The sequence below is a fragment of the Muntiacus reevesi genome, chromosome 6, assembly GCF_963930625.1.
Source record: "Muntiacus reevesi chromosome 6, mMunRee1.1, whole genome shotgun sequence".
NCBI lineage: Eukaryota > Metazoa > Chordata > Mammalia > Artiodactyla > Cervidae > Muntiacus > Muntiacus reevesi.
Genome location: NC_089254.1, coordinates 77733349 through 77760445, shown reverse-complemented (window position 1 = coordinate 77760445; position 27097 = coordinate 77733349). Strand labels below are relative to the sequence as shown.

Sequence of the window (27097 nt, the reverse complement as noted above, 5' to 3'; positions counted from 1 at the left end):
AGCACAGTATCAGGTATGTATCCAGTGAATGTAAGTTACATTACCAATATTTGCAGTATAGCCCCCAAATTTAAACTGTATAATTCGTATCCTCCCTTTTGAGTTTATTTCCAGATATAAAACTGAACAAACATGTCTCTTCTTTTCTTTAACTTTAAACTTTTTATTTTGTATTAGGGTATAGTTGATTAACAATGTAGTGGCAGTTTCAGATGAATGGTGAAGGGACTCAGTCATACATATACATGTCTCCCTTCTTCCTCAAATCCCCCTCCCATCCAGGCTGGCACATACTGAGCAGAGTTCCATGCGCTATACAATAGATCCTTGTTGGTTATCAATTTTAAATGTAGCAGTGTGCATGACCTTCCCAAAGTCCCTAACTACCCTTTCCCCCTAACAACCATTAGTTTGTTTTCTAAGTCTGTCTCTTTCTTTTTCGTAAGTTCATCTGTATCATTTCTTTTTAGATTCCACATTTAAAGGATGTCACATGATATTTCTCCTCCTCTGTCTGACTTCAGGCAATGTAACACTCTCTAGGTTCATCCATGTTGCTGCAAATGGCATTATTTCATTCTTAATAGCTGAGTAATACTTCCATTATATATATACACATACACACACATACCCCCATATCTTCTTTAATCATTTCTTTGTTGATGGAGATTTAGGTTCTTTCCATGTCTTGGCTATTGTTATGTAGTGCTGCAGTGAACACTGAGGTGCATGTATCTTTTTGAATCATGTTTTTCTCTAGATATATGTCCAGGGATGGGATTGCATGGTCATATGGTAGCTCTATTTTCAGCTTTTTAAGGAACCTCCATACTGCTCTTCATAATGGCTGCACCAATTTACATTCCCACCAACAGATTCCCTTCTCTCCACACCTTCTCCAGCATTTGTTGTTTGTGGAATTTTTGACGACGGTCATTCTGACAGGCAGGAGGTCATATCTCATTGTAGTTTTGATTTGCATTTCTCTAATAACTAGCAATGCTGAACATCTTTTCATGTGCCTATTGGCCATTTGCATGTCCTCTTTGAAGAGATGTCTATTCAGGTCTTCTGCCCATTTTTTGAGTGGGTTGTTTGTTTTGATGCTGTTACGAGTCAGAAACTGTTTATAAATTTCGAACACTAATCCCTTATCAGTCACATCACTTGCAAGTATTTTCTCCTAATCTGTGGGTTGTCTTTTCATTTGTTTATTGTTTCCTTTGCTGTGCAAAAGCTGTTATGTAGGTCCCATTTGTTTATTTTTGTTTTTATTTCAATTATTCAGGGAGATGGATTGAAAAAAATTTTGCAGAGATTTAAGTCAGAGTGTTCTGCCTATGTTTTCCTTTAGGGGTTTTGTAGTGTCTGGTCTCACATATAGGTCTTTAACCCATTTTGAGTTCATTTTTGTGTATGGAGTTAAAGCACAGTATCAGGTATGTATCCAGTGAATGTCAGTTACTAAAAACATTATTATTTGTATTACAGTTCCCAAATTTAAACTGTATAATTCATATCCTCCCTTTTAAGTTTATTTCCAGACATAAAATTGAATAAACATAACATTTCCAATTTAATTACCTCTTTGCTTTACACTATTTACAAAAAATGGAGATGTATTACTGTTGAGTTGGTCACATCATTTCGAAAATGTTTTCAATTATATCTAAGTGTGAATCTTGTTATTAGGAAAGTAAAAGGAAATGCTACAGTCCCCTCCTTACTAAGCCAACAGTCACTCCTGGATGCTTATAAAGATCAAAAGTAACTCATCCCAGGTCAAGTATCTCAAAAATGCCCAACCACTGATGGAAATGATGAGGACAGACTAAAATTTTAAGGTTTATACAGGGTTTCCTCACTCCCAACCTTCTGATACTATTTCGAGAGATTTATTTACTCCACCGAGGTCTTTGGAGAAGAGAGCCATATTCAAAGGAAAGAAATATGACAACATGGATATCTATAAATCACTGTATTTAAAAATGGTTGTACTCAAACTGAAATAGCTCACGATGATAAGAAATCTACATGTTACTTAGATTTGTTATAGCATTTCTTGAGTCTGCACAGAAAAGAATACCTTAAAGCCTTGACAGGGTAATATTGGGCCCTAATTGCCAAGTAGAATTATCATTTAAACAACATTCTTGAGCAATTATCAGAAAAGATAAGTTTTTATAAATACAGCTCTGACAGTAATAGCAATTTCAATACAACTGTTTTCCGTATGGTCTCCCTTGCCAGATGTATTTACTGCCCAAATTCTGAGAATAAAGACTAATGAAAAGTGCTCAGGAAATAAGATCATACAATCACATTATTTACTGTGTTAGTTTGCCATTGCCTCTGTAACAAATCACCATCAACTCAGCGGCTTGAAACAACACTAATTTGTTGTCTTACAACCCAGTACAGACCTCAACAGACCTCAATACAGATCCCATGGGGCTAAAACCAGGATGATAGCAGGGAACCTCTCTGGAGGCTCCAGGCGAGAATCTGGTCCCTCGTCTTCCCATATTCTGGAGGCCACCTGCATTCCTTGGCGGTGGGTTCCCCCGCCTCCTCCTTCAAATCCAGCAAGAGTAGGTTGAGTCCTACTAACATAACATTACTCTGACCTTCTCTACCTCTCTCTTTCACCTGTAAGGACCTTGTGACTACACTGATCCCCACCTGGATAATATCCCTATCTTAAAGTCAGCTGATAAGGAACCTAATTCCCTTTGCCATATTACATAACATGTTCACAGCTTCCAGGAATTAGGATGAAGATTTCCATTATTCTAGCTACCATTATTCTATTACTGAGAATAATAAAAGGATCAGAGGTAATAAAAATGATGATGGGCTATGGTGCTGGATCCCCTAAACCAAACCCCAAACTAAAAGAGTTCTCATTACTTGTCCCTAAATTAAAATCACAATCCTCTTGAAGACACAGGGTGGGATAAAACAGATCTCAGCTTGAGTCGGGAGGTCAGAGTTGATCACTGCTACTTGTTTTTGGCAAAGGGACTTCTCAAATCCCTGGTTTCACCATCTTCTAAATAACGATACAGTGCCAGTTTTATATAATTGTTGTGAAGATAAATTCATTTGTTCATTTACAAGCACCTGGCTAGTAAAAACTTGGCAACAGGGTCCTTGCCTTCTGGAAAGTAGCTGGCATACAGCTGGACAAAAATAACAAAACAGCAGCAGCATGCTTACTGAACACCTTTTAATGACAGGCAAAAACAGTCACTAAAGAGATGTGTCCTTTATGAACATTCTAAATATCGACATTTTGTAATACATAAGCTAAGAATTTCTCTGAGCAGAGACATTTTGCCAACTCATCTCTCTTGGGCGTATTCCAGGTAGGTTCCAACGCCACCTCCCCACTACGAGCCACCATGACTGCTCTTACAAGGATCACACCAAAGGGCTCACCTTTACAGCCCCAAGGGTGAAGCCGCAGACCTCATCTCATTCCTCTTCCAAGCAGTATCTGGTGTAACTGACCATGTTCTTTCTGCCGAGGCGCATTCCTCCCTTGGCCTCCGGGACACTGCTTTCTAGTGCTCTACTACTTCACTGGTCACTCCTTCTCACTCCCTTTTGAAGATTTCTCTTCATGTACCAGATCTCTAAAAAGTCAGAGGACCCCTAGGTCCAGACATCAGGTCTCTTACCTATCTGTCCTCATGCCCTAAGAGATCTCATTCAGTTTCATAGTTTTAAACACCATCCAGATGTTGATCCAAAGATTCTTACCTTCAGCCCAGACCCGCACGAGTCTTTTTTTATCCAACTGCCTACTTGACATTTGCCCTTGGATGTCTAATTGATATCTCCAACTTAAAATACCCCAAATGGAACTTCTGATTTACAATGCCCAACTACCACCATCACCACCAACTCATCCTGAGCAACAAAACCAGTACTATCTAGAGACTTCCCCAATCTTCATTAACAAGAGCTCCATCATTCTAGCTATTCATCCTTCATTCCTCTCTCACTCACACCTCCATGTCCTGGTTAAGAAATCCATTGGCTCTACTTCAAAAAATACACGAGGGACTTTCCAGGTGGTCCAGTGGCTAAGACTCTGCACTCCCAACACAGGGTGCCCAGGTTCGATCCCTGGTCAGGGAACTAGATCCCACATGCTGCAACTAAGAGTTTGTATGAAAGTAAAAGTGACAGTCGGATGGACTGCAGGCCACCAGGCTTCTCCATCCATGGAATTCTCCAGGCAAGAATACTGGAGTGGGTCGTCATTCCCTTCTCCAGGGGATCTGCCCGACCCAGGGATCAAACCTGTATCTCCTGCACTACAGGCAGATTCTTTACCATCTGAGCCACCAGAGAAGCCCCAAGAGTTCACATGCCACAACTTAAGGTCTCACGTGCTACAACTAAAGACCCTGTATGCCACACCTAAGACCTGACACAGTCAAATAAATACTTAAATAAATAAGTATTAATAAAATAAAAATAAAGAGCCATTGAATGTTTTTTAAAAATACCCTAATCTACATCACCTCTAGGTAGAGTTTTGCCAAAACCTCCTAACTGGTCTTGCTGCTTCCTACTGGCCACGACTCCCTGACTTCTTTCAAACATCATACAAAGTGATCTTACTAAAACAATCACCCTCCAATGGTTTCCCGTTTTACAGTAAAAACCAAAGTCCATAAGCTGACTTCAGACTCTAGCTCTTGGCCATGCGTTTCTCAGACAAGACTTCCTTCCATCCTGCTTCAGCCCAGCTCATATCCTCTAGGACCTCTATCATGACCCAACTTGTAGGTACTGTATTTGTTCTTCCTTTTACCAAGGAGACCTTTCCCTTGAATATTTACTTAAATGCTACCTTATCAGAGAGGCCTCCCCTGATTGCCCAGGATAAAACAACAGCCCTCAGCCCACTTCACAGCCCACCTACCCAATGTTATTTTATTTTTATCCACCGTATTTATTATTACTTGATATATATGTTTTTGTTGTCTGCCTCCTTTATCAAGTGCTGGTGTATCCTAGCATCCAAAACATTCTACTACTCAAACATTTGCTGAATAAAGAAAATAATCTATCCATCTTGGCTGTTTAAAATAACTTATTCTCCTTAGGTAGTAAAATTATAAATTCTGTCCAAATATGTATCATACCAGAAAGTCATGTTCATCTTCCCAATTGCTAACAAGTGTCAGAAATACAGATTCACAAATCTTGCATCTGGAAAGTTTCTACCAAGTTTCCAAATGTATAATTTTTATAATATATGCTTCACAGAGAATGTTTATCCTTGCCTGAATGATGCAATAATCAGCAGAACCTGTTAATATTAATAGCTCATTAAATGAAAAAGCAAAATTTTAATCCAAGGGCTATTTGGCAGGATATATTATAATCCCATGCTCCATTTCTCACACCAATCAATCTCATAACAAGGCACATTACCATTTTAGTTACTAGTTGTGACAATTTGTTTATTAAAATTAATAGATGTAAAGAACCAATTTAAGTTTCAATAAATGATTCACAATGTTCTACCCACCAGGTTAAATACTTTTTGTGTGATGCATTTTGATTTAAAAAACCTATCTGCTGATTTCTCCCAAGGACTGGTTTTCATGTCAACAAGCTGAAAAAAAATTCTCCTTGTGCTGGATGTCCCAGAAGGTGCATTTAAAATTAATTCCTCATTCAACATAAACTATGTATAGGTTTATTTTAAGTAGGCTCAGCTACCTGTCAGTCTTCCTGGTTTGTTAAAATTAATTCAGCTACAACATTCAAGGCCTCCGAACTGTGATATCTGCAAGACCTGAGTCGGATCTGAATGGACATCACTTAGAAGGCAGGTTTACTAACAATGCTAACAAAATCATAAGGACAGAAATGACACTAATTAACAGTTAGTTATCACATGCCATAGGCAGAGTAAGTCTTAGTTTCGCTATTCAGTTGCATTCATGAATAACAAAAGGTCCCTGGAACCCTTACTTAGTAGAAAGCAGACCTCACTACATTCAATTTCCGTTTGGGGCGCTTCTCCTTCCTTGCTATCCCCATTTAGCCTGAGGTTTTCCCTCTTGTTATTCTCTTCTTGCTGTGCAAGTTTAATCTTGAAAGGTTAGGCTAACAATTTGATGCTTCTATTGCAAAGTTCTTTGTACAACCCAATAAACTCCTCCAAAAAGGTGGAATAAACTTCCAAATAAACAATACACCAAGAACCTATTCAAAGTAGGGTTTAAAAAATACATGTCTCCATGAAGCAGAACAGCCTGTTTCCAGCTTTATAAACAAAGTTTTCCACAGCACATTACACCTGGTCCACAAATAGGAAAGACCGTATTTCTGTGCTGTTAATACCTCAATTTCCTTTTCCTTCACCACTGATTCTACTCAGAAATAAATCTATGGTGTGTCAAGCTACTATAATTTTGGAACTGTTTGTTACTGCAGCATCCTGACTAATACAGGACTGCAGTCAATATTAAATAATCCATGTAAATAAAGCAAGGAGCATGACACATGGAAGTCATAAGTGAACTTGAAAAAAAAATGGAAGTAATTGATGATTCTTCATGATTTAAATACTGCCTTCCATTAAAATGTCTAAGAACAAAATGAATCAGGTGTTGGAATTATCTGGCAAAGATTTTTAAAGCAGCCATCAAAAAAGTGCTTCAACAAGCAATTATAAATTCTCTTGAAACAAATGGAACAACAGACTCTTTCAGCAAAGAAACAAGCTATTTTAAAAAATGAGAATTTTAGAACTGGAAAATATAATACCCAAAAGAAATAACTCAAAGTTTGGGTTCAACAGTAGAGATGACAGGACAAAACTAATGAACTCAGGGATCAATCAACAGAACTTACCCAATCTGACAACACAGAGAAAATAGACTGAAGAAAATGAATGGTCTCAGGGCCCTGTGAACAATAACAAAAAGACTAACATTCATATTACCAAAGTCCCAGAAGGAGAAGAGAATAAAACTGAAAAAGTATTTGAAGAAATAATGATTGAACTTTTGCCAAATTTGGTGAAGGACATAAACCTACAGATTCAATTAGCTAAACAAATTTCAAAGAAGAGAAGTGAAAGAAATCCACTCTAAGAGACATCCTAATTAAATTTCTAAATACTAACGTTAAAAAAAAATCTTGCAAGCAGCCGGGGAAACATGACACATGACTTATGGGGGAGCACCAATTCAAACAACAACAGATTTCTCATTCGAAATGACAGGCCAGAAGGCAGTGGCACATAATTGCTCAAGTTCTAAAAGTAAACAACTATCAACCATAAATGCTATATCTGATGAAAACATCCCCCCAAAATGAAAGGGAAATAAAGACACTCTCAGATGAAGAAAGACTAAAAGAATTTGTGTCTTGCAAATCTATCCCTAAAGAATGGGCTAAAGAAAGTTTTCTAAACAGGAAGGAATAGAAGATAAAAGTTAACAGAAAAAGGTTTAGGACTTTAAAAAGAAAACATAAAAATGGGTGATAGTAGGGGTAAACATACCAGATTATTCCTCTTTTCATAAGCCTCTTAAAGCATATTTGATATTTGAATTAAAATGTCTAATACCAATTGATAAGCTCAATGAACATGAAACGTATTTAAGACAACCGTACTTTAAAAATGGGAAGTAAGGTTTCCACATATGACTAGAAGTATTACAATGTTGGGGATACCAGTAGACTGTGAGCAATTACATATGCATATTTTAACACAAAGAGCAACCATTAAGAAAATCACACAAAGTAATGTATTCAAAAATGCTGTTATAAATAAATCAATGCAGAGTTTCAGGAAAATGTTCAAGCAACTCACTGACAGGGAAGAAAAGAGAAACAAGAGAAATGAAAAACAGGAACAAACAGAAAACAAAAAATGGCAGTCTTATTAAGCCCTGATGTTTCAATAACTGCCTTCACTGTGAATGTTCTCACCATACCAGGGAGAAGACAAGAGTGGCAGAGTAGGAGAAAGTCAGTCTCAAAAGATAAACACACTGTATGGTTCCATCCATATAATATATTTGAAATGACAAACATACAGTGATGGAGAATAGAACAGTGGCTGCCAGGCATGCGGGCAGGGGAGGGAGTGGCTGTGACTTAAAAGGGAACTTGTTTTCACCCTGTGATGAATGATTCTATATCGTGACAGCACTGGTGGTCACCCGAATCTTCACATGTGATAAAAATGCACACAGTCAAATATACACTTACACATACACGAATGCACATAAAACTGGTGAAATCTGATTCAGGTTTGTAGACTGCACCATATCAGTCTCACAGCATATCACATCTGATTGTGCAATATTAGTAACCCAAGATGTTAGTGTTTCAGAACTAGGTAGGCGGTATAAAGAATCTCTCTGTATTACTTCTTATGTCGGCATGTGAATATACTACTATCTCAGAATTTAACACTTTAAAAAAAAAAAATCTCAGGAAAAAAAATGTTTATTAGAGTATAAACTATTCTGGCCTTATATAAAATCTTGAAAAAACAGAGCCCAAGAAATAAACCAAAGGATTCCTCTAATTCCCCTGTTTGAGTTTGAGGTAGGAAAGAAACGACACAGTTTTATGTCAGGTTCCATACCTTTGCAACCCAAAAGTTCTGTAACAGCAATTGCTATAGACTTTTCTAACATGTCTAGACACTAACATGTTTTGTTAAAAAGGAATACTTGTATTGTTTTGTTAAGTATATAAAATAATGCATAGACACATAAGTGTTAGTTGCTCAGTCATGTGTGACTCTTTAGAACCCCATGGACTGACTGTAGCTCGCCAGGCTCTTCTGTCCATGAAATTCTCCAGGTAAGAATACTGGAGTGGAGAGCCATTCCCTTCTCCAGGGGATCTTCCTGACCCAAGGATCAAACCTAGGTCTTCCGCACTGCAGCCAGATTCTTTACCATCTGAGCCATCAGGGTAGCCCCACAGGTAATACATGTTTGTTATAAAAATTTTAGAAAAATGAAGCCAGATTATAACAGTAAATGAGAGTCACATGACCCAGCGATAAGATGGCCTTGTAGTATTTTTCTCTATGATCATATGTGCACTTTGGAAGTTGAAGAGAAACTGGATTATACTCTAAATCAGGAATCAGCAAACTACAGTCCATGGCCAAATCCAGCCAGATGCCTGGTTTTGTACAATCTACAAACTAAGAAGGGCTTTTACATTTTTATATGGTTACATACCTACATACTATCTTCAATAGTGTCTCTCGGATTACAAAGCTTTAAGTATTTACTATCTAAACACTGACCAAGAGTTTGCCAACCAACCCGCATGGTATTTTTGTAAAAAACTTTTCAAAATTATAAAGATAATACAATTCCTTATTTCTAGATATTTAGCCTGTTTCCAAATTTTTATAATTCAAAGTTGTAATGAACATTCTTGAAGCTAAATTTCTGTTAATTATGTAACTCATAATTAACATTATTTTTATATATGTTTATTATTCTAAAATAATATATATTTTATAAAAAAACAGGAATTTTATCAAAATTATTAATGTCATACATACATTAGCTAGACAATCCTTGTTATCCAAAATAAAAAATAAATTCAAAGATTCTGAAATCAGTATCTTACCCCACTAGCTGAATAAGCCAAAATCTGTAACATCATCCAAAATATCACACCTATACGACAGTAGCCATCCATCCCTAAAAACTGAAAGGGTCTTTGAGCTCCAAAATGAGAATGAAATCTTTTTGAAGATAATATACTTTTCCGTTAAACTTTACAGGAGAAACATTGTCTAAAAAATAGTCTGACTCATCATATCAACATGGAAAAAACAGATGACTGTATATTAAAAACAAAAAAAATCCTAGATATGAGGATCAGTTTATTTATCCTCCAAATTTTCCATTAATTATTAACATGATCCCAAGACCCCTAACTATGTAGCTTTACTTCCTATCTTGGTTGTAACCTGGCTTTGAATTTCTACTTTAAGTGTAAAGAACAAGTTAAAATTCTTAAAGATTGACATCGACATATATACCACTTTCAGTTATTTTAATTATACTCCACACCTCAAATTAATTTCCTTTGGCTGCAGTTTTCAAGATTAGTGAAAAATATACTGATAGTTCTGAGTATTCAGTGTTATTTTCTCAAACACATTAAAATAAGAACTTTGAAGAAAACACAGGAGGAAGCTTCATTACACTGGATTTGGCAAAGATTTCTTGGATATGACACCAAGAGCACAAGAAACAAAAGTAAAAAGGGATAACTGGATTACATCCAAATTAAAAATGCCTATATATCAAAAGAGACTCAAGAGAATGAAATAGCAACCAACTTATGGAATGGGAGAAACTATTAAAAAATCTGCATATCATATAATTAAAAAGGGATACACATATTAATATATATTCTTCATATATTACCAATATCTTTTATATACAGAGATATGGATGTAAGTAGGGCTTTCCAGGTGGTGCAGTGGTAAAGAATGCAGGAGACACAAGAGACCAAGGTTCGATCCCTGGGTCGGGAAGATCCCCTGGAGTATGAAATGGCAATCCACTCCAATATTCTTGCATGGAAAATCCCACGGACAGAGGAACCTGGCAGGCTACCATCCATGGGGCTGCAGAGTCAGGTGTGACTGAGTGTCCGCACACACACACACAGATACAGGTAAATCACTTATAACTCCACAAATCTATACCTAACTACCTACCGAGCTATCCATCTGTCCTATCCACAGGTTGTTGTTATATTTATAGCTACTGAATAAGGCGTTAATATCCAGGTATCCATCTGATAGCCATATCTACACCTGAAAAGGGTTAATATTCAGAATATATAAAGAATTCACCTCAACAAAAAAAACCAAACAACTCCATCAGAAAATGGGCAAAGAACCTGGATATATCTCCAAAGATACACAAATGGCCCACAGCATATGAAAAGATGCTTAACATCACAGATTTTTAGGGAAATACATATCAAACAACAATAAGATATCTCCTCACACCTGTCAAGATAGCTACTATCAAAAACAAAAAGGGAAATAAGTGTTGGTGGAGAAAAGTTCCAGAATCAGGTTGCCCAACAATGTGAATAAACTTAATGATACTGAACTGTATACTTAAAAATGGTTAAGATGGTATATTTTGTCTTATGCGTATTTTACAACTAAAAATTTAAAAATTAAAAGTTAACAATAAGAACTTCAGAATAACCTAACACTGTGGTTTTCCTATAATGTGAAAGTCCAGTTTATATGAAATGCAGCATTTCATAAAGTGGTAGAAAAATAAATTACTACACTACATGGTTGAAAACACTAAGTATTGTTCACAAAAATGGAAATCACCTGAGCACTTAAACATGCTTCATATTTCATAAAGGAAACGCCTATATGTACAAAAAGAGAAAGCCTAATTAACAGTCACAAAACCAAATAGGGGGGACTTCGCTGGTGGTCCAGTGGTTAAGACTTTGCATTCTAATTCAGGGGATGCAGGTTCGATCCCTAGTTGGGGAGCTAAGATCCCACATGCATTCCGGCAGAAAAAACAATAACATAAAACAAGCAATATTGTAACAGATTCAATAAAGATTCATAAAAAACATCTATACAAAAAAAAAAAAGTGGGGAGAAAGGACAGAGGCAGGAAAGGAAGAATAAAGATTCCCTGGGAATCAAGTGGTATGTCAATACCAATACCAATCTTAAAAGTGGAAAGTGGTTCAAACTGAGTGAGAAATCCAAGAAAATCTTCTCCAAAGACTGGATTGCAAGCCAACTCACTATAGCTACAATGACTTCATTCAGCTCTACCACCAGCCTGACTATTCTGCTGGTGCGTAAACTCACTAGAATCGGTAATATCTGGGATGGTAACCACTTTCCTAGAGCCAGTGTGGGAAGACTCTCCAAGCCCTCAGGTTGAAGCACCAGGCTGTAAAATCAGCCACCAGCACCATAGCTAAAATAGAAGCTGGAGATCACTAATATTCTCAGAGTGCTTCCAATGTGGTAAATGTCAAACAAGATGCTTTGCAAACATCGATCTTCTCTAATCCTCACAACAACCATATAAGGTTAGCAGTCACTCCCATTTTTCATATCAAGAAGCCGAAGAATGGAAGACTGACGCGATGTCCCAAGTAACACAGCAAGTATGAAGCACAGCTGAGAGATGAACCCGAGGTACCATCCTGAGAAGGCACCATGGCTGGAAGGCAAGATGACCAAAAGAACCCAGAGTCTGGGGACCAGAATCTGAACCTGTTTCTCCCACAAATTAGCGACAACATTAGACTGTCAGGTTACTTTTTGGGCCTGTTTTCTCGACATTAAAATACCTTTTCTTTCCATTTCATTCTTGAAATGTCATTAACTTTATTCCTTAACTTTCTAGTTTTTGGTTCATTTCGATTCTGAGATTTTTTAATTTGTGGTTTAAGGTAGTTTTTTTGTGTGCTTGTTTGTATCAAGATATTCAGCTTATGATGGAGTGTTATGTTGGTGTTCTCTTGGAAAATTTTTGATTCTCACTACTTTTTTATCCTGTAAGCAGTTTTGTATGGATGCACCATTTCAGATCATTTTTAAATGACTTAGATGTTCCTGGACGGCATAAATAGGTGCTCCCAGGGCGAGGGGAGGTGTTTGGGTAGTTTACTAGGTTTCTTAGTTACACTGGTAAGGGAAGGGCATTTTGTTTGTTGTTAAATTCTGGGCATGGCCCATGATGTGTGGGGCATGTGGGATCTCAGTGCCTCGACCAGGGATCAAACCTGTGCCCTCGGCATGGGCAGTGCTGACTCTTAACCACTGGACCACCAAGGAAGTGCCACATATTCTTTGCTAAGTGGTGTGGAGAGAAGAGGTAAATCTCCTGATTGTACAATATTGTTTGTTTCTGACACCTTGATATCTCTGCTTTTTCCTTTTCCCTGTACCACCAGACGTCCCAGAGAATGCCTTCCCCTTGTCTGCAGAAGTCGCCCCATCCCAATACTGTACTTTTGGTGTTTCACGAACTTTCAAACTCCTTCCTTTAAATTCTCAACAGTCAGTCCTCAGATCCACCAGGCTCAGACCTGTATTCGCAATCTCCCCAGGCGGGATTGGGCATGACGTCCCCTTGTTTTGTGCCACCACTGGGGCTTGGCCACACTCCCCTTATTTCCATCCCTCTGATCCTCAGCTCCAGGCAATCCAAAGCTGGCTCTGTTGGTTTCAAATATTTATTTGCCCACTTATTTTGAAGTTCATAGTGCTCCCTGTTATCTAATTATGTTGGAGGCATGGGTTACGGATTCTTTTGTTTGCTCTCTTTCTGGATCATTTCGTATTTCAAAGATGGGTGGAAAGATTTAGATGGACGCAGCTGCCAACATCCTGCTCACCCTGGAAATGAAATTCCTGGATAGGGCTCCAGCACTGTAGGATTCTGAACTGGTGATCCTCAGAACACAGGGTTCTCATTAAGTAGAGTTCTCCAAAAGTAAAAACGGTGCCCTGAAATGCTTTCAATGCATTACTGAAAATCAACAATTATTATATCCTATCTGTAAGTAAATTCAGTTACACTTTATCGGGATTAAGACAGCATCACAGATCTTTAGCAGTGAAAATGTTAGGAACTACAACTCTGTAGAAAAACTACAAATGTATGATGGCATAATATGGAAGATGTTCTCTAGAGGAATATGTATAAGATCACCTTTTTTCCCCAAAGCATAAAAGAGATTATCTGTAATATCGATCCAAATTTAATAATTATATTAAATAGCATGTTGGTGTTGATTTTCAAAAAGTTATCACAGATACTTTTATAGTCCTCTGAGCCAAAGGAAATACTAAAAGGAAAAAAAAAGTAACTATTAGTCCATCCATAAAACTAATAAGCTAATTGATCAGTGTTATGCTTAAACTTATTTTTTATGCATAGTCTTGAGAAGAAAATTTTTTAAAGGCTTCCTTTATATATTACTTTTTCTCCTTAAAATACAATCTTTACTACAAGTGAGCTCCCTAACAGTTTTTCAGGTAGCTACTTCCCTTTTTATGAAATATCATTTCAGTGATTCAGAAATTATACTAAGGAGCACATCATATTCATTAAAAGAACAAAAAATAAATACTTCAGACCCTACAATGGTTATTTTTAAAAATAGGTTTTTAAGTGTCAAGATTAGTTTGTAGAAGTTGGCATGAATTTCCTCACTGCCAACACGCTTAGGATTAAAATATTGATCAAAATAAGGAAAACACTTTTTGCTCCTTTTCTTGTTTATTTTTTAAATGAATCTATCTAATACTTTAAAAGATGACCAACATATTCCTCCTCGAGGTTTAATCACCTATGACCCTACCTTACCTTCCCAAACCTGGGGAATGTTCCATTTAGCAAGGCATGACCAGCTCAAGATGTTGGCTCAGCTAGAAATTTCCATGCTCCTGAATCACCCCCTTACCTCGGACTCATCTGTAGATTCTTCCAGAGATCCAGTTTCCTACAAATCATAGAGGGGGGGAAATGGTTAGAACACATGACAAAAGAAGAAAAAATATTTTCGAGGATTAAGAGTCCTCACGACCCTACCACCAGTACCTATTTGCCCTTCTTTGGCAGTAATCTTCAACCCCAGTTTGAAGAACTCCACATGGTCCGACTCTCACAAGCCTCCTAGGATGTCTCCACACCCTGCGGGGCTAAGATGGTCACCCTGGGTCCACATGGATCTGTCCCTCCCAGTGACCTCCCTCAATGGGTCAGCAGCTTAACAAACGACTCCAGGAACTTCTTACGGGAGGACCCAGAAAGCTCTTCCTTCACTAAAGGTGGAACTCGGTCTGGCAAAGCAGTCTTTACTGATCTCAGAAGGGAAGAGGCAACTGCCGCTTGAAAGTGTCCATATGCCAATTTTTATACAGCAAAGCTCAAAGCTCCTTTGCTATTAATTATTATGCTATTAATCTGGCTGAGTCAAAATGACAGTCTTGCTTAAACAGCTTTTACAAAAGAATTCCCCTAGTGCGGTCCCTTATCAGGCACTGCGCAAACAAGCTGTATAATTTACATCCACTCTTTAAACCATTAACCGGAAGACAAATTCTGCCATTTAACACAGTTTCCCTCTTGCTAGACAATGAATCTTGCTGCTCTGGAGAAAACAAAGCAAAACGGGGGGAAAAAATGGACTTGATCCCGCTAATCTCTCACCTGTCCACTGAGAGAGAGAATCTGCTGATGCCATGCGTCTTCAAAGAGGTCAGCAAAACGAAGATTTACTTAACGTGCTTATAGATATCAATAGCAATAAAAGGTTCCAACTAACGTGCTGACAGTGAACATAAGCATTTCTCAACCATCCATGAGACATAAAAGGGCGGGGCAGGGGGCCAAGGACATTCACAAGACAAAAAAAAAATGGGTGGTAGGACATTTTAGATACAAAGAATAAATTTTTTCAAGACCAAACAAACAAACATTTTAAAGAAAGTTGGATGCACATATCACTCAATGCAAATTGGACTGCAGGATAAACAGACACCAGGTGAGTGAAAATATTTTAATTTCACGAGTCTAAAATCATTAAGAGCCTGGCAGGCAACAGGCTTCCTCCAGAAGAGCCTTGTGGACAGAATAGTCCCTGCTCACAAGTTCATCTGTAAAATGGGGATGAATAATAGTTGTAATTAAGAATCTGATTGTAGTTATAACATTAACTATAATAAATGTGAGCATCTCATCTATATCCTAATATAGCCTGTTTGTTTTCAAGATAATCTAAATATTAGAAAGTCCTCATTAGCTTGGAGCTATGATCTTTCCACAGCAATGTTTTGTTCTGAGCTCTAACTATGACATATAAAAAATCTAATTCTATTGCTTGCCAGTTCTCTAGACAGTTAATGAAACAGATCAAGCTGACTCTTCTAAATTGTTTCTCCCCCGCACTAATCATCCCCTGGTTAGTGCACCTGCCGTCCTGATCCCCTATTTTGGACACAGACACACTCCACTAAATATTAATAGTCACTGTTCTAATGTCTTTACTCAACATCTATAATATATCACTCATGATGCTAAATGTTTCACACATAGCATCTTGAAATTTCCTAATGCCCTCCAAAGTAAAATGCAGAGGCTTAGAGTTTGAACTTAAATGACTTCTAACATCCCGAACAGTTCCAGGACATTAAGTTATTAGCATGAGCGAAACCAGGCTTTAACAGGCTTTGCCAATAAGCCACGGTTAAGATTCCTATCTGCCACCTCTAGAACTTTCAGGGAACACCTGAATATTCCTTTCCAAAACTGACATTAAATCGAAGGAAACATTTTTTCCTAATTTGGGATCCATTCAAATATACACATGGTGTATAAGGACAAACATCCCACTTACATGCTTAAAACAAAAACATAAGTCCCCAACCAGCAATTTCTATCTAAAAACTCAAAATTAAATTACACATTTGTTCCCACCAGAAAGCACGCAGTGGCAGAATCTGATACCTTAAGGCATGCAAATGTCAGACATCTGAGTCTTCCAGCCCTCCTGTGGCTGCTGATATCAATAAAGAACATTTATTTCAGGACACTCAGAGACAGCATTAGCACCAGCAAATTGAGCTGTGGCCTCAAAAAATTACACTTCTATCCACAATGCTACCAAAGCCCTGCATAAATGCCTTCAGGAATTGGCCTGGTCTCTTACTTCTTAGCATCCTGCATTCATCAAGCCCTGCTGCTCAACGCTCCAGAGAAAGAGGCTACAGGAAGATCTAAAGTGAATGTACCCAGTGAGGGATCCCAGAAGCAGAAGGCTGAACAAAGAGAAATAATGACTTCCAAACATTTTCCTTTTTTTTTCTTTTTTTTGACTTCACATACTGCTGGTAGCTCAGTGGTAAAGAATCTGCCTGCCAGTGAAGGAGACGTGGGTTTGATCCCTGGGTCGGGAAGATCCCCGATGAGGGAAGTGACAACCCACTCCAGTATTCTTCCCTGAGAAATCCCATGGACAGAGAAGCCTGGTGGGCTACTGTCCATGGGGTCACAAAATATCAGACATGACTTAGAGACTAAACAAACAACCTTCAAATCATCAAAGTGTAAGTTATAAAACTGTTCTAGCTTCTAAGATAAATATGTCAGACACAACAAGACAAACACTGCAGTATTATATAAGACCTTCAGAAGGCTGAACAGAGGTTTCCTAGAGCTGAGGGTGGGGGGATGAGAGTTATTGTTTAATGGGTACAGTTCCAGTTTTGCGATGACAGAAAAGTTCTAGAGATAGATGGTGGTAATGACTGCACAAAGGTGAATGTACTTAATGCCACTGATTGCTTACACCTAAAAATGGTTACAATGGTACATATTATATGTATCTTATCATAATAAGAAAAAAATGTGCTGTTCTGCTTGAAGCCAAAATGAAGGGCTGGAAAGCATCTAGTGACACAAATGTATAGTTGGACAAGTTCTGGGCAACAGATTGAAATCTCAGTCAACAACTGTTTCATTTTACCTTTCTTTTGCACATCAATCCCTTAAACTGAATCATGTGTCCAAAGAGCATTAACTAAAAATCTCACTGCCTTGACAGGTGACCTCTTGAATCTACTCTTCAGAAAACACACAGTAGATTAGTCACTGGTCTCCAGCAAGATCATTGAAGCCCACCGCAATCTGGCCCCCAGTGCTCTTCCAGCCTCACTAACCACTCTCTGTACAGACCCATGGCCCCCCAGGCACACTGGATGACTTCTCACCAAGAGATCACATGTTCAAGTCTCTATGTCATTGGGCGCAAGAGTGACTTGCAGTCTGGATGTCAACTGTAGGTGTTTTGTTTGTTCTAGGTAGTGTTTTTAAGACCTTCACATAAAAATCTGTATTTCTGACTTCATAAACTCAGATACACCTGAAATCCACACATCCACAGTACATAGGTTGGAGCTGAGCAGCTATGGTCCTGGAGACAGAAAGCACTTCACCACCAACACCCCAAAAGTCCTGACACCAGGCAGTCCCATGCACGGCCACACCACGTGCCAGCCTTGAGCTTGCGATGCCAGTGCGGAGCCTCCTGAAGCACTTCCCTAGCTTAGAAGGCCCTTGGCCCAACTCCGCGCACTTCCTGGTGCTCCTCCAACTCTCAGCACACTCCCAGGACAATTCTCAGGAGCACCTCCAGGAGGCAGGGGCAGTCGGGCTGAGGGCCTTCCATCTTGCTTTAACAACACAGCCTAGATTGTATGTCTTCCATTTCCACGTTGCCAATGCGAGGCTAAAAAAAAAGTTAGAAACTCACTGGCTGTTTCTAAATTCTAAACGTTCCTCACAGCCCAACCTAGCCCTCACCTCACTCACAGCACTGTCTCCAGGGAGTCCAGGCCACAAGGTCCATATCTGGCCTCCTGTGGCCTCTGTTTCTCCTAACATTAACTGTCTGATCCTAGCAGTTTTCCTTTTAAATTCACTGTGGATAAATCCAAAGGCTTTTGCCTGTCTCCAACTATCTTACCCAAAGGATTCAACAGCTAGTTGCTGATGATCACGATGAGAAGAAATAAGGTGCTGTAGAGAGAATGTGGCGGAGAAGGCAATGGCAACCCACTCCAGTACTCTTGCCTGGAAAATCCCATGAACGGAGGAGCCTGGTAGGCTGCAGTCCATGGGGTCACACAGAGTCAGACACGACTGAGCAACTTCACTTTCCCTTTTCACTTTCATGCATTGGAGAAGGAAAAGGCAACCCACTCCAGTGTTCTTGCCTGGAGAATCCCAGGGACGGAGAAGCCTGGTAGGTTGCAATCCATGGGGTCGCAGAGTCGAACACGACTGAAGTGACTTAGCAGCAGCAGCAGAGAGAATGTGGAGAAAGGGGGACCCTCTTATACTGCTGGTGGGAATGTAAATTGGTGCAGTCACCATGGAAAACAGTATGGAGGTTCCTCAAAAAATTAAGAGTTGCCATATGATCCAGTAACCCCACTTTTGGGCATATGTCCAGAAAAGATGAAAAGCCTAACTTGAAAAGATACATGCATCCCAATGTTCATAGCAGTACCATTTACCATAGCCAAAACAGGAAGCAACCTAAATGTCCAACAACAGATGAATGGATAAAAGAAGATGGAATACCATTATGCTACTAGTATACAATGGAATACTACTTTGCCATAGAAAAGAATGAAATGCCACTTGAAGCAACATGGATGGACCTAGAGATTATCATACTAAGTGAAATGAGTCAGAAAGAGAAAGACAAATACCATGTGAAATCACTTACATGTGGAATCTAAAATACATAAAATACGGCACAAATGAACTAACTTACAAAACAGAATCACAGAGAAAACAGATTTGTGGTTGCTGGGGTATGGGTGGGGTGAGGAAGAATGGACTAGGAATTTGGCATTAGCAGATGCAAACTGTTATATATAGAAAAGATAAACAACAAGGTCCTACTATATAGCACAGGGAACTATAGTATCTTAATGTTAAATGTTTAACCATAATGTTAAAGAATATGAAAAAGAATATATATATAAATATATAACTGAATCACTTTGGTGTACAGCAGAAAGCAAAATACTGTAAATCAGCTATGGTGCTCAGTCATTCAGTGGTGTCCAACTTTTTGCAACCCCAGGGACCACCAGACTTCTCAGTCCCTGAAGTTTTCCAGGCAAGAATACTGCACTGGGTTGCCATTTCCTCCTCCAGGGTATCTTCCAGACCCAGGGATTGAACCCATGTTTCTTGCATCTTCTGCACTGGCAGGTGGATCCTTTACAACTAGCGCCCCCTGGGAAGCCCTTAAATCAACTATACTTCAATAAAATAAATCTTAAAAAAAAAAAAAAATAAGCTGCTGACCCAAGGCAGTAACACTGGACCTCCTCTGTATACTCCTTTCCCACTTACAAGTAAGAGTAAGTGCATTTTCTCCAGCTCACTAGCTCATGGCTACAGGACAGGGACAGAAGGGGACAGAGGGGTGACGGCAGCAAACAAGGACAGAGTGATTCAAACAGAATGCTAACACCCTAGCAGCAGCCCCGGGAAGGAGCTAACGGGGTGCTCGGAAGACCCCACAATACGGTCTTTCCGCGCACCTCGGACCCTAATCCCACCATCAGGGCCCCGTGACAGCAGCCAGAAAAAGATACAGCACAGCCAACCCCAGAGGCCAGGAGGGGTTCAGAAGATGGTCAGCCCAGGAAGAGAAAGCCAAGTCAGGACCTCCGAGGCTGGGAAATCCTCACAATTTGGAGGGAATAGTTTGTTAGGCACCAGGAAGAGAATTTGGGGGAGAAATGGGAGACTGGAGCCTGAGGAAGGCCAGCTCCAAACTCGGCAGGATGAAGAAACAGGGCAGAGACCAGGCCCCAGAGAACCAGACTGGGCTGGAGACGGACGTGAAACACACACCACTTACTGCCACCTTCTCTCCCGTCCCAGCAAACTGCGTGCCGTGGCTGAGCCTGACGACAGAGTGTGACAGGGCCCAACGTCTGACAAAGGCACGGAAAGAGGACACATTTTGTGTGAATTGTATTTGATATCCTTGTGCCCAGAGCTTCCATTACAGAAAGCTTTGGGTCCCGCCAGGACTAGGCTGTCTGAATAAGAAAGATGAAAGGGTACCCAGGGAGCTGACAGAAGCGGAAGGCTCAGGTTACCAACTTTGTTCAACCCACCAGGCTGCACTCATTTTATTCTGCAAACGAAGAAAAGCCTGGAGAACTGCCCCAGCTTGGTGCCTAGTGACCCCATCCCAAACCTGACTTTGCATCAGAGCCATCTAAACTCAGTTTGGGGAACTGGCTAATATTTGCTAATCCACTCCATGGTTTTGTTTTTTTCTTTTCCATTATGGTTTACTGAATATAGTTATGGATTTTTTTGAACTGTAGCATTGGAGAAGACTCTTGAGAGTTCCTTGGACTGCAAGGAGATCCTGCCAGTCAATCCTAAAGGAAATCAGTCCTGAACATTCATTGGAAGGACTGATGCTGAAGTTGAAACTCCAATACCTTGGCCATCGTTACGAAGAACTGACTCACTGAAAAAGACCCTGATGTTGGGAAAGACTGAAAGAGGGAGAAGGGGACAATAGAGGATGAGATGGTTGAATGGCATCACCAACGTGATGGACACAAGTCTGAGCAGGCTCCAGGAGTTGACTGAGAGGAAGCCCGGCATGCTGCAGTCCAAGGGGTCACAAGGAGTCGGACACGAGTGAGCGACTAAACTGAACTGACAGATTTTTCTTTTCCATTATGGATACTGAGGATAGTTCCCAGTAATATACAGAAGGATCTTGTTGCTTATCCATTCTCTATATAATAGTTTGCATCTGTTAATCTCAAACTCCCAATCCATCCCTCCCCTACGTCTTCCCCCGTGGCAACCACAAATCTGTCCTCTATGTCTTTGAGTGTGTTTCTATCTCATAGATAAGCTCACCTGTGTCATGTTTCAGATTCCATATATAAGTGGTATCATAAGGTATCTGTCTGTTTCTGACTGACTTCATTTAGTATCCACTCCATCTTCACAGATTCCAATGCAATATGTATAAATCAGAGTCCAGATTCACAAGGATTTGATAAAGCAAACAAACAAAAAAACCCACTGAGGCAGATCAAGTTTCTAGAAGAAACAAAGGCGACTGTGACTGAGTAGCCATGAGCAGGGAGCTGCATGAAACACAGACGCCCGCCTGGATCTGATGAGGGGTCTCTCCGCAAGGTGGTAACCCGGGAGCCAGCGAGGCTACTAATGATCAGCTGATGTCATCAGCCTCCAGCCAGCCAAGCCAGAGGAAGATGGGAGGAGAAACTCACAAGGTACCAAGCTCGTTGGCTGAGCTAATTCATGACTGTACTTGTTACATAGTGGTAAAGACTGGGTTTCCTAGAGATTTCTCTGATCCTGTGCTTCTGCAACTTCTTGCTCAGGGCTTTGCTTTTCCTTATTTATTAGTAAGTGAAAGTGAAAAGTGTTAGTTGCTCAGTTGGGTCCAACTCTGTGTAACCCCATGGACTGTAGCCTGCCAGGCTCCTGTGTCTATGGGGTTTTCCAGGCAAGAATACTAGAGTGGGTAGCCATTCTCTTCTCCAAGGGATCTTCCCAACTCAGGGATAAAACCCTGGCCTCTTGCATTGCAGGCAGATTCTTTATAGTCTGAGCCACCAGAGAAGCCCCGTTATTAGTAAAGCTCCTTTTAAAAGATCTATCTTGACCCAACTATATAAAGATTGTCTGCACCTTAGCCAATCCAACTTTGGGTTGTAAATCATTGTCCTATTTACAAACCAAATGCTTCAATCTGGTACTGTAACATACTTTATCTCATTTCACACTTACAAGAATCCTGAGGAGTAAAATCCCCAAGCTACAGGCTTGAAGCAAGAAGCCTGTGACACTCAAATATCTGTCACCTTGATTTTTACTTTTACACAGGGCACAATTACATGAGTGTATACCTGCTCACCAATGTACTATCTCATAATACTAAAATGCTCTATAGTACAGACAGAATGCCCCTAATTTCTAAAAGGCAGAGGGAAACTCAATGTAGAAGCTCTCCGATCTGGTCAAAGAATAGATTATCTGAGTGACCAAGTATTTTAATGGACCAGGTTCCCTGTTGGGAGAAAAGAGAGTACCCAGAGAGTTGACAGAGCAAGGAATGTAGGAAATGTAACCTACAACCCATGTGAATGAAAAGCTTTCAAAACTTTCAGGTAAAACAACAGCACAAATTCTTTGAACCTAGCTTAACAATTTGCTGTTTTCAATTCAGAAGGCTATTCTCCCCCTAATAAATCCATTTAAACATTTTATTAAGTACCTAGTACCTGTGTAAGGCACTAGCTCTGTGAGAGATACAGACATGAGTAAACTCTGTGCTCATTCTTGAGGACTCAGCAATCTGCAGTAGAGCTAAGACAAATACACAAACATCCAAACAGCCAGACTTCAAGCAGAATGTCGCTCATAAGCACGGTATGGACAAATAGTGTCAGGCATCTGTGATTACAAAGGTCAACTATAAATCATTTTGGCGAGAGGTAAAATGGCTGGTTAGAGGATTTCCAAGTACAACGCAAAGTATTAGCTCTTTCTGTGAACTAATATGTATGTATTTTTACTAACCACTTTAACCATTCTCAGAATAAACAAGGATTTCCCAATGACTTTTTAAAAAAAGTTCATTCATATCCAAAAAGTGATCTTTTTTTGATCTTTTTTTTTGGCTGCATGACACAGCTTGCAGAATCTTAGTTCCCAGACCAGAGATAGAACCCCTGCCTCCCACTGGAAGCACAGACTCCTAGCCACTGGATCACCAGGATATTCCCCAAAAAGAGATCTTGAGTTTACAAGTCTGTGAATTGTGTTATATTAACTCAGTATATATCTCACTCCCTTGGTTCTTCCTAAAATTAAGAGGGATAAAAGAGCCATCATCAAAAATACAACACTCAGAAAAGTTAAGAGAAGAGGTTGATTTAGAGTAAGTTTCATTTTCTGTTTTTTGGCCAAGCAGCATGTGGGTTCTTAGTTCTCCAACCAAGGATCGAACCTGAGCCCCATGCATTGGAAGTTCAGAGTCTTAACTACTGAACTGCCAGGGAAGCCCCTTAAGTAATCTTTTTAAAAGGCAGAGTGTTCTGGTAAAAAAAATCATGAGCGTTGGAGACAGAATATTGGAGATTTATTATAGACACAAGCCTGGGCAAATTACTTAAGGTGTATGAATTTCAATATGCTTACCTGTAAAATTCAATCATTTAATGCATATTGAGAGCCAAGCACTTTTCCAGGTGTCAGGCATCCAGCAATGAACAAATCCTTGCCATCACGGAGCTTACATTCCATAGAAAGAATATATTAAAATGAATATAGAAATATATAGGGGAGGGGAGAAAGGAAATTTAAAAACACAGTACGTCAGATGGTCATGAGCACTAAGGAGAAAATTACACAGAAAGCGGTTTTGAAGAATGGTCAGGGAAAGTCTCACACAGAAAGATAACACCTGGAACAAACACCAGAAACAAAATAACACCAGAAACAAAAAGGAAGTGAGAGAAAGTCCTGTTAATATCTGGGGTCCAAAAAAGGGAGCAGCATGAGCAAACGTCCTGAGGCAGGTACCTGCCTAGTTTGTTGAAGGCAGAGTAAGAAAACCAGGGTAGCTGATGCAGAGTGACAGAACGGGAAGACAATAGTGGAAAATGAGGTCTGAGAACAAGAATGGGGAGCAACTGTGACAAAGACAACTAGACTATTTTAAGGACTCTTTTTTTCCAGAGTGCATAAGAAGCCACCTGAAGATTCGGAACACAGGAGGTGACTGATCTGACTTACATATCAGAGTAAAATTTACCAACAGAATTCTTCTGTAAGGACCAAATGAAACATGAGATGGTTCTTTAAACTGGAAGGTCCTATAAAAATGCAAAGCATTCTTACTATATCACAAACTTTCTAAGTGCTTTTTAATCAAACAGCTCGGCTAAACTCCTACACAAAACAGTAGCAGACACTAGGCAGTAAATACTAGGTAGTAAACACTAAAAACAACTCTCCCCGCTCTTGACACTCTATCTAAGAATGTAGGGGCTTGGCTTTTGCTTTTATATCAAACTACCAAAAATTTTTATTTTAGGAACTTCCCTGGTGGTCCAGTGGCTAAGACTGAGCTTCCAATGCAGGAAGCCCAGGTTTGAGCCATGGTCAGGGAACTTGATCCCACATACCAAAACTAAGAGTTCACAGGCTGCAACTAAAGATCCCGAGTGCCACAATTAAGACCTAGTGCAGCCACAAAATGTTTTTTTTTAACAGGAGAGATGAATAGTGTGAAAACCAATCTCACAATCATCAAATCCAGCTGAGAGTCATGCAATTACATGTGCTTAATGAGCATATCCTGCTAAACTGCTTGAAATGGAATAAGGGGCTTCAGGGGGTACAGAGGAGACTCATCTGTTAACATAATGAAGACCCAAAAACTTAATTTCTACCTTGGCAAATTTATTATTTATTGGCATGTGCGAAAATACACAGGACGATTTTCATTATATAATTGAAGTATGTGGCAAATAGTACAAAGTAAATTTTTTAAGTAAATAAACTTCCTATATGATACTAGACAGCGCATCAAGTCACTGCTTACAAAAAATTATGGAAACTGACGGGCCTGTTAATTCATAAGGAAAAGCAGTGCCAAGCTAAAATAATACTGGAAACGGAAATTTAAGTTATTTCCCCAAATTCCGATCTGCCTTTGGGGGTGGGGGATGTGGGGATGAGGGGTATTCGATGTTACTTTGTCATTTCATCTAATGTCTGGCTACAACGACTGCCTATATGAAGGTAACTACTGCCATTACTAATCTTTCCCTAAACTCCGGTGTCACACTGCCGGGTGTCGACTGAACACTGCCAGCTGATAATCAGCAACAATCCCACATAACTTTTACTGAGCCAAACTTCTTCTAAGCACTTTAATTTTGCGTTAGACCCAGTCCTTCTTAAATCACCCTTTGAGGACTGTACTATAATTATCTCCATCACCACAACCAACTAGCCCAAAGTCACATTTTAAGTAAAAGAACGAGCATTAGAACCTGTTTGCTCCATGACTGATGCACTTAACCACTGCCAGATAAAACAGATTTGTAACTAAATGAAACTGATCCAAAATAAAACTCAACAGATACAACAGTGACTTAGCTCTCTATGAAAATGAAACTGACCCGAAATAAAACTCATCAGATGCAACACTGACCTAGCTTGGTACCTAAATGAAATAGATCTGAAACAAACCTCATCGCATTTACTTCGCCTTTCTAGCCCACCTGCAAATCAGCTCTTCCAGTCTTACTTCGAGTAGGAAAGGAACTTAAATTTCAGTCACCTGACCTCAAATCAGGTGTGATGCCTACCAGAAGCAGGCAGTCCCTGAGAGAGCCCAAGCTGCCTTCAAGCCAAAATTTCTCAGAACACAGGCCACAAGGCTACAGCCAAAGGCAGGGTCGCCCCACAAACGCTGGGGGTGTGTCGAGGCGCTGTCTCCGCCTGCGGTCCAAAAGACTGCATCCCACTTGCCTCTTGGCTCCCGGAAATGGACTTTTGCCATACCCCAGCCCCACGTGAGCCTGCCTGGCCCCGCAGCAGCCCCACTCCTCCGTAGCAACCCCACTTCACGCCCCCATCGCCCACCATCGCCTCCCCTTCCCCTGCCTAAGAACTGCAGCGCTTACCTGCTCCTCTGCTTCCGCCATGGCGCAGCCGGTGAGTCACCTGATCCACCCGGAAATGAGACAAAACAAGACCCTGGAACCCAGCGCATGCTGGGAAATGTAGTTTTAGCGTCATCTGAGCCGAGAAATTTATTTTAGCTGATGAACCTGCTGGACTTCATTTCGGCTTCCAATTTTCGAAGTTAAATGGAATTGTGCTTTGGAGAATCCAGACATAACCATTGTTAATGCTACCATTTATTTCATTGTTGAACTTATCGTTTCCGTGATGACTATAGTTGAAGGAAAGTTGCAAGGCTCGAGGTAGCCTGAAACTCCCCTCCAGGTCCTCCCCACTATTCTATGCAAAACAAAGAACTCTCTTACCGAAGGAAAAATGGACATTAGGCTGATTACACCCAGCTCCCAGCCCATCCAGCCTCTGGCCGATCTCCAAAATTCCATGCCCAGCCGTGTAAGAGATAACTACTCTGAACAAACTTGGAGAACAGGCCCCCTTAAGACAGTGACTTTCCACACACATGCCTATATATACTTACTCATTTCTTAGGTTAGTGCAGCAGCTCGCTAATCTGACTGCTGCCCCTTCTCGCCTCATTAAAGGTGATCTGTTCCTGTAAAGTGCCGATCTAGTTCTTTTTCTGAACCTCACCTTCTCTAACTCCCTTACTCTACAATAGTATTTTATATTTACTGTTTACCAGGTCCTGAACTTAGAGTTTTGCTTGCAGTGTCTCATTTAATCCTCCCAGCAATCTTTACTGT

At 39.9% G+C, this 27097-nt stretch overlaps 1 protein-coding gene across 2 annotated transcripts in view; it reads right to left on the bottom strand.

The window, feature by feature from the left end:
* VPS41 (VPS41 subunit of HOPS complex) overlaps positions 1 to 26386 on the bottom strand; it is a 196849-nt gene extending 170463 nt beyond the window's left edge. For both annotated transcript variants that reach the window (XM_065938976.1, XM_065938977.1), the window contains exons 1-2: positions 26333 to 26386; positions 14506 to 14544 (exon numbers count right to left, since the gene is read on the bottom strand). In XM_065938976.1, coding sequence (XP_065795048.1) covers positions 14506 to 14544; positions 26333 to 26353 — 60 coding nt within the window. In that variant the 5' untranslated portion in view covers positions 26354 to 26386. The remainder of the gene's footprint in view (positions 1 to 14505; positions 14545 to 26332) is intronic.
* Between the last annotated feature and the right edge of the window lie 711 nt (positions 26387 to 27097).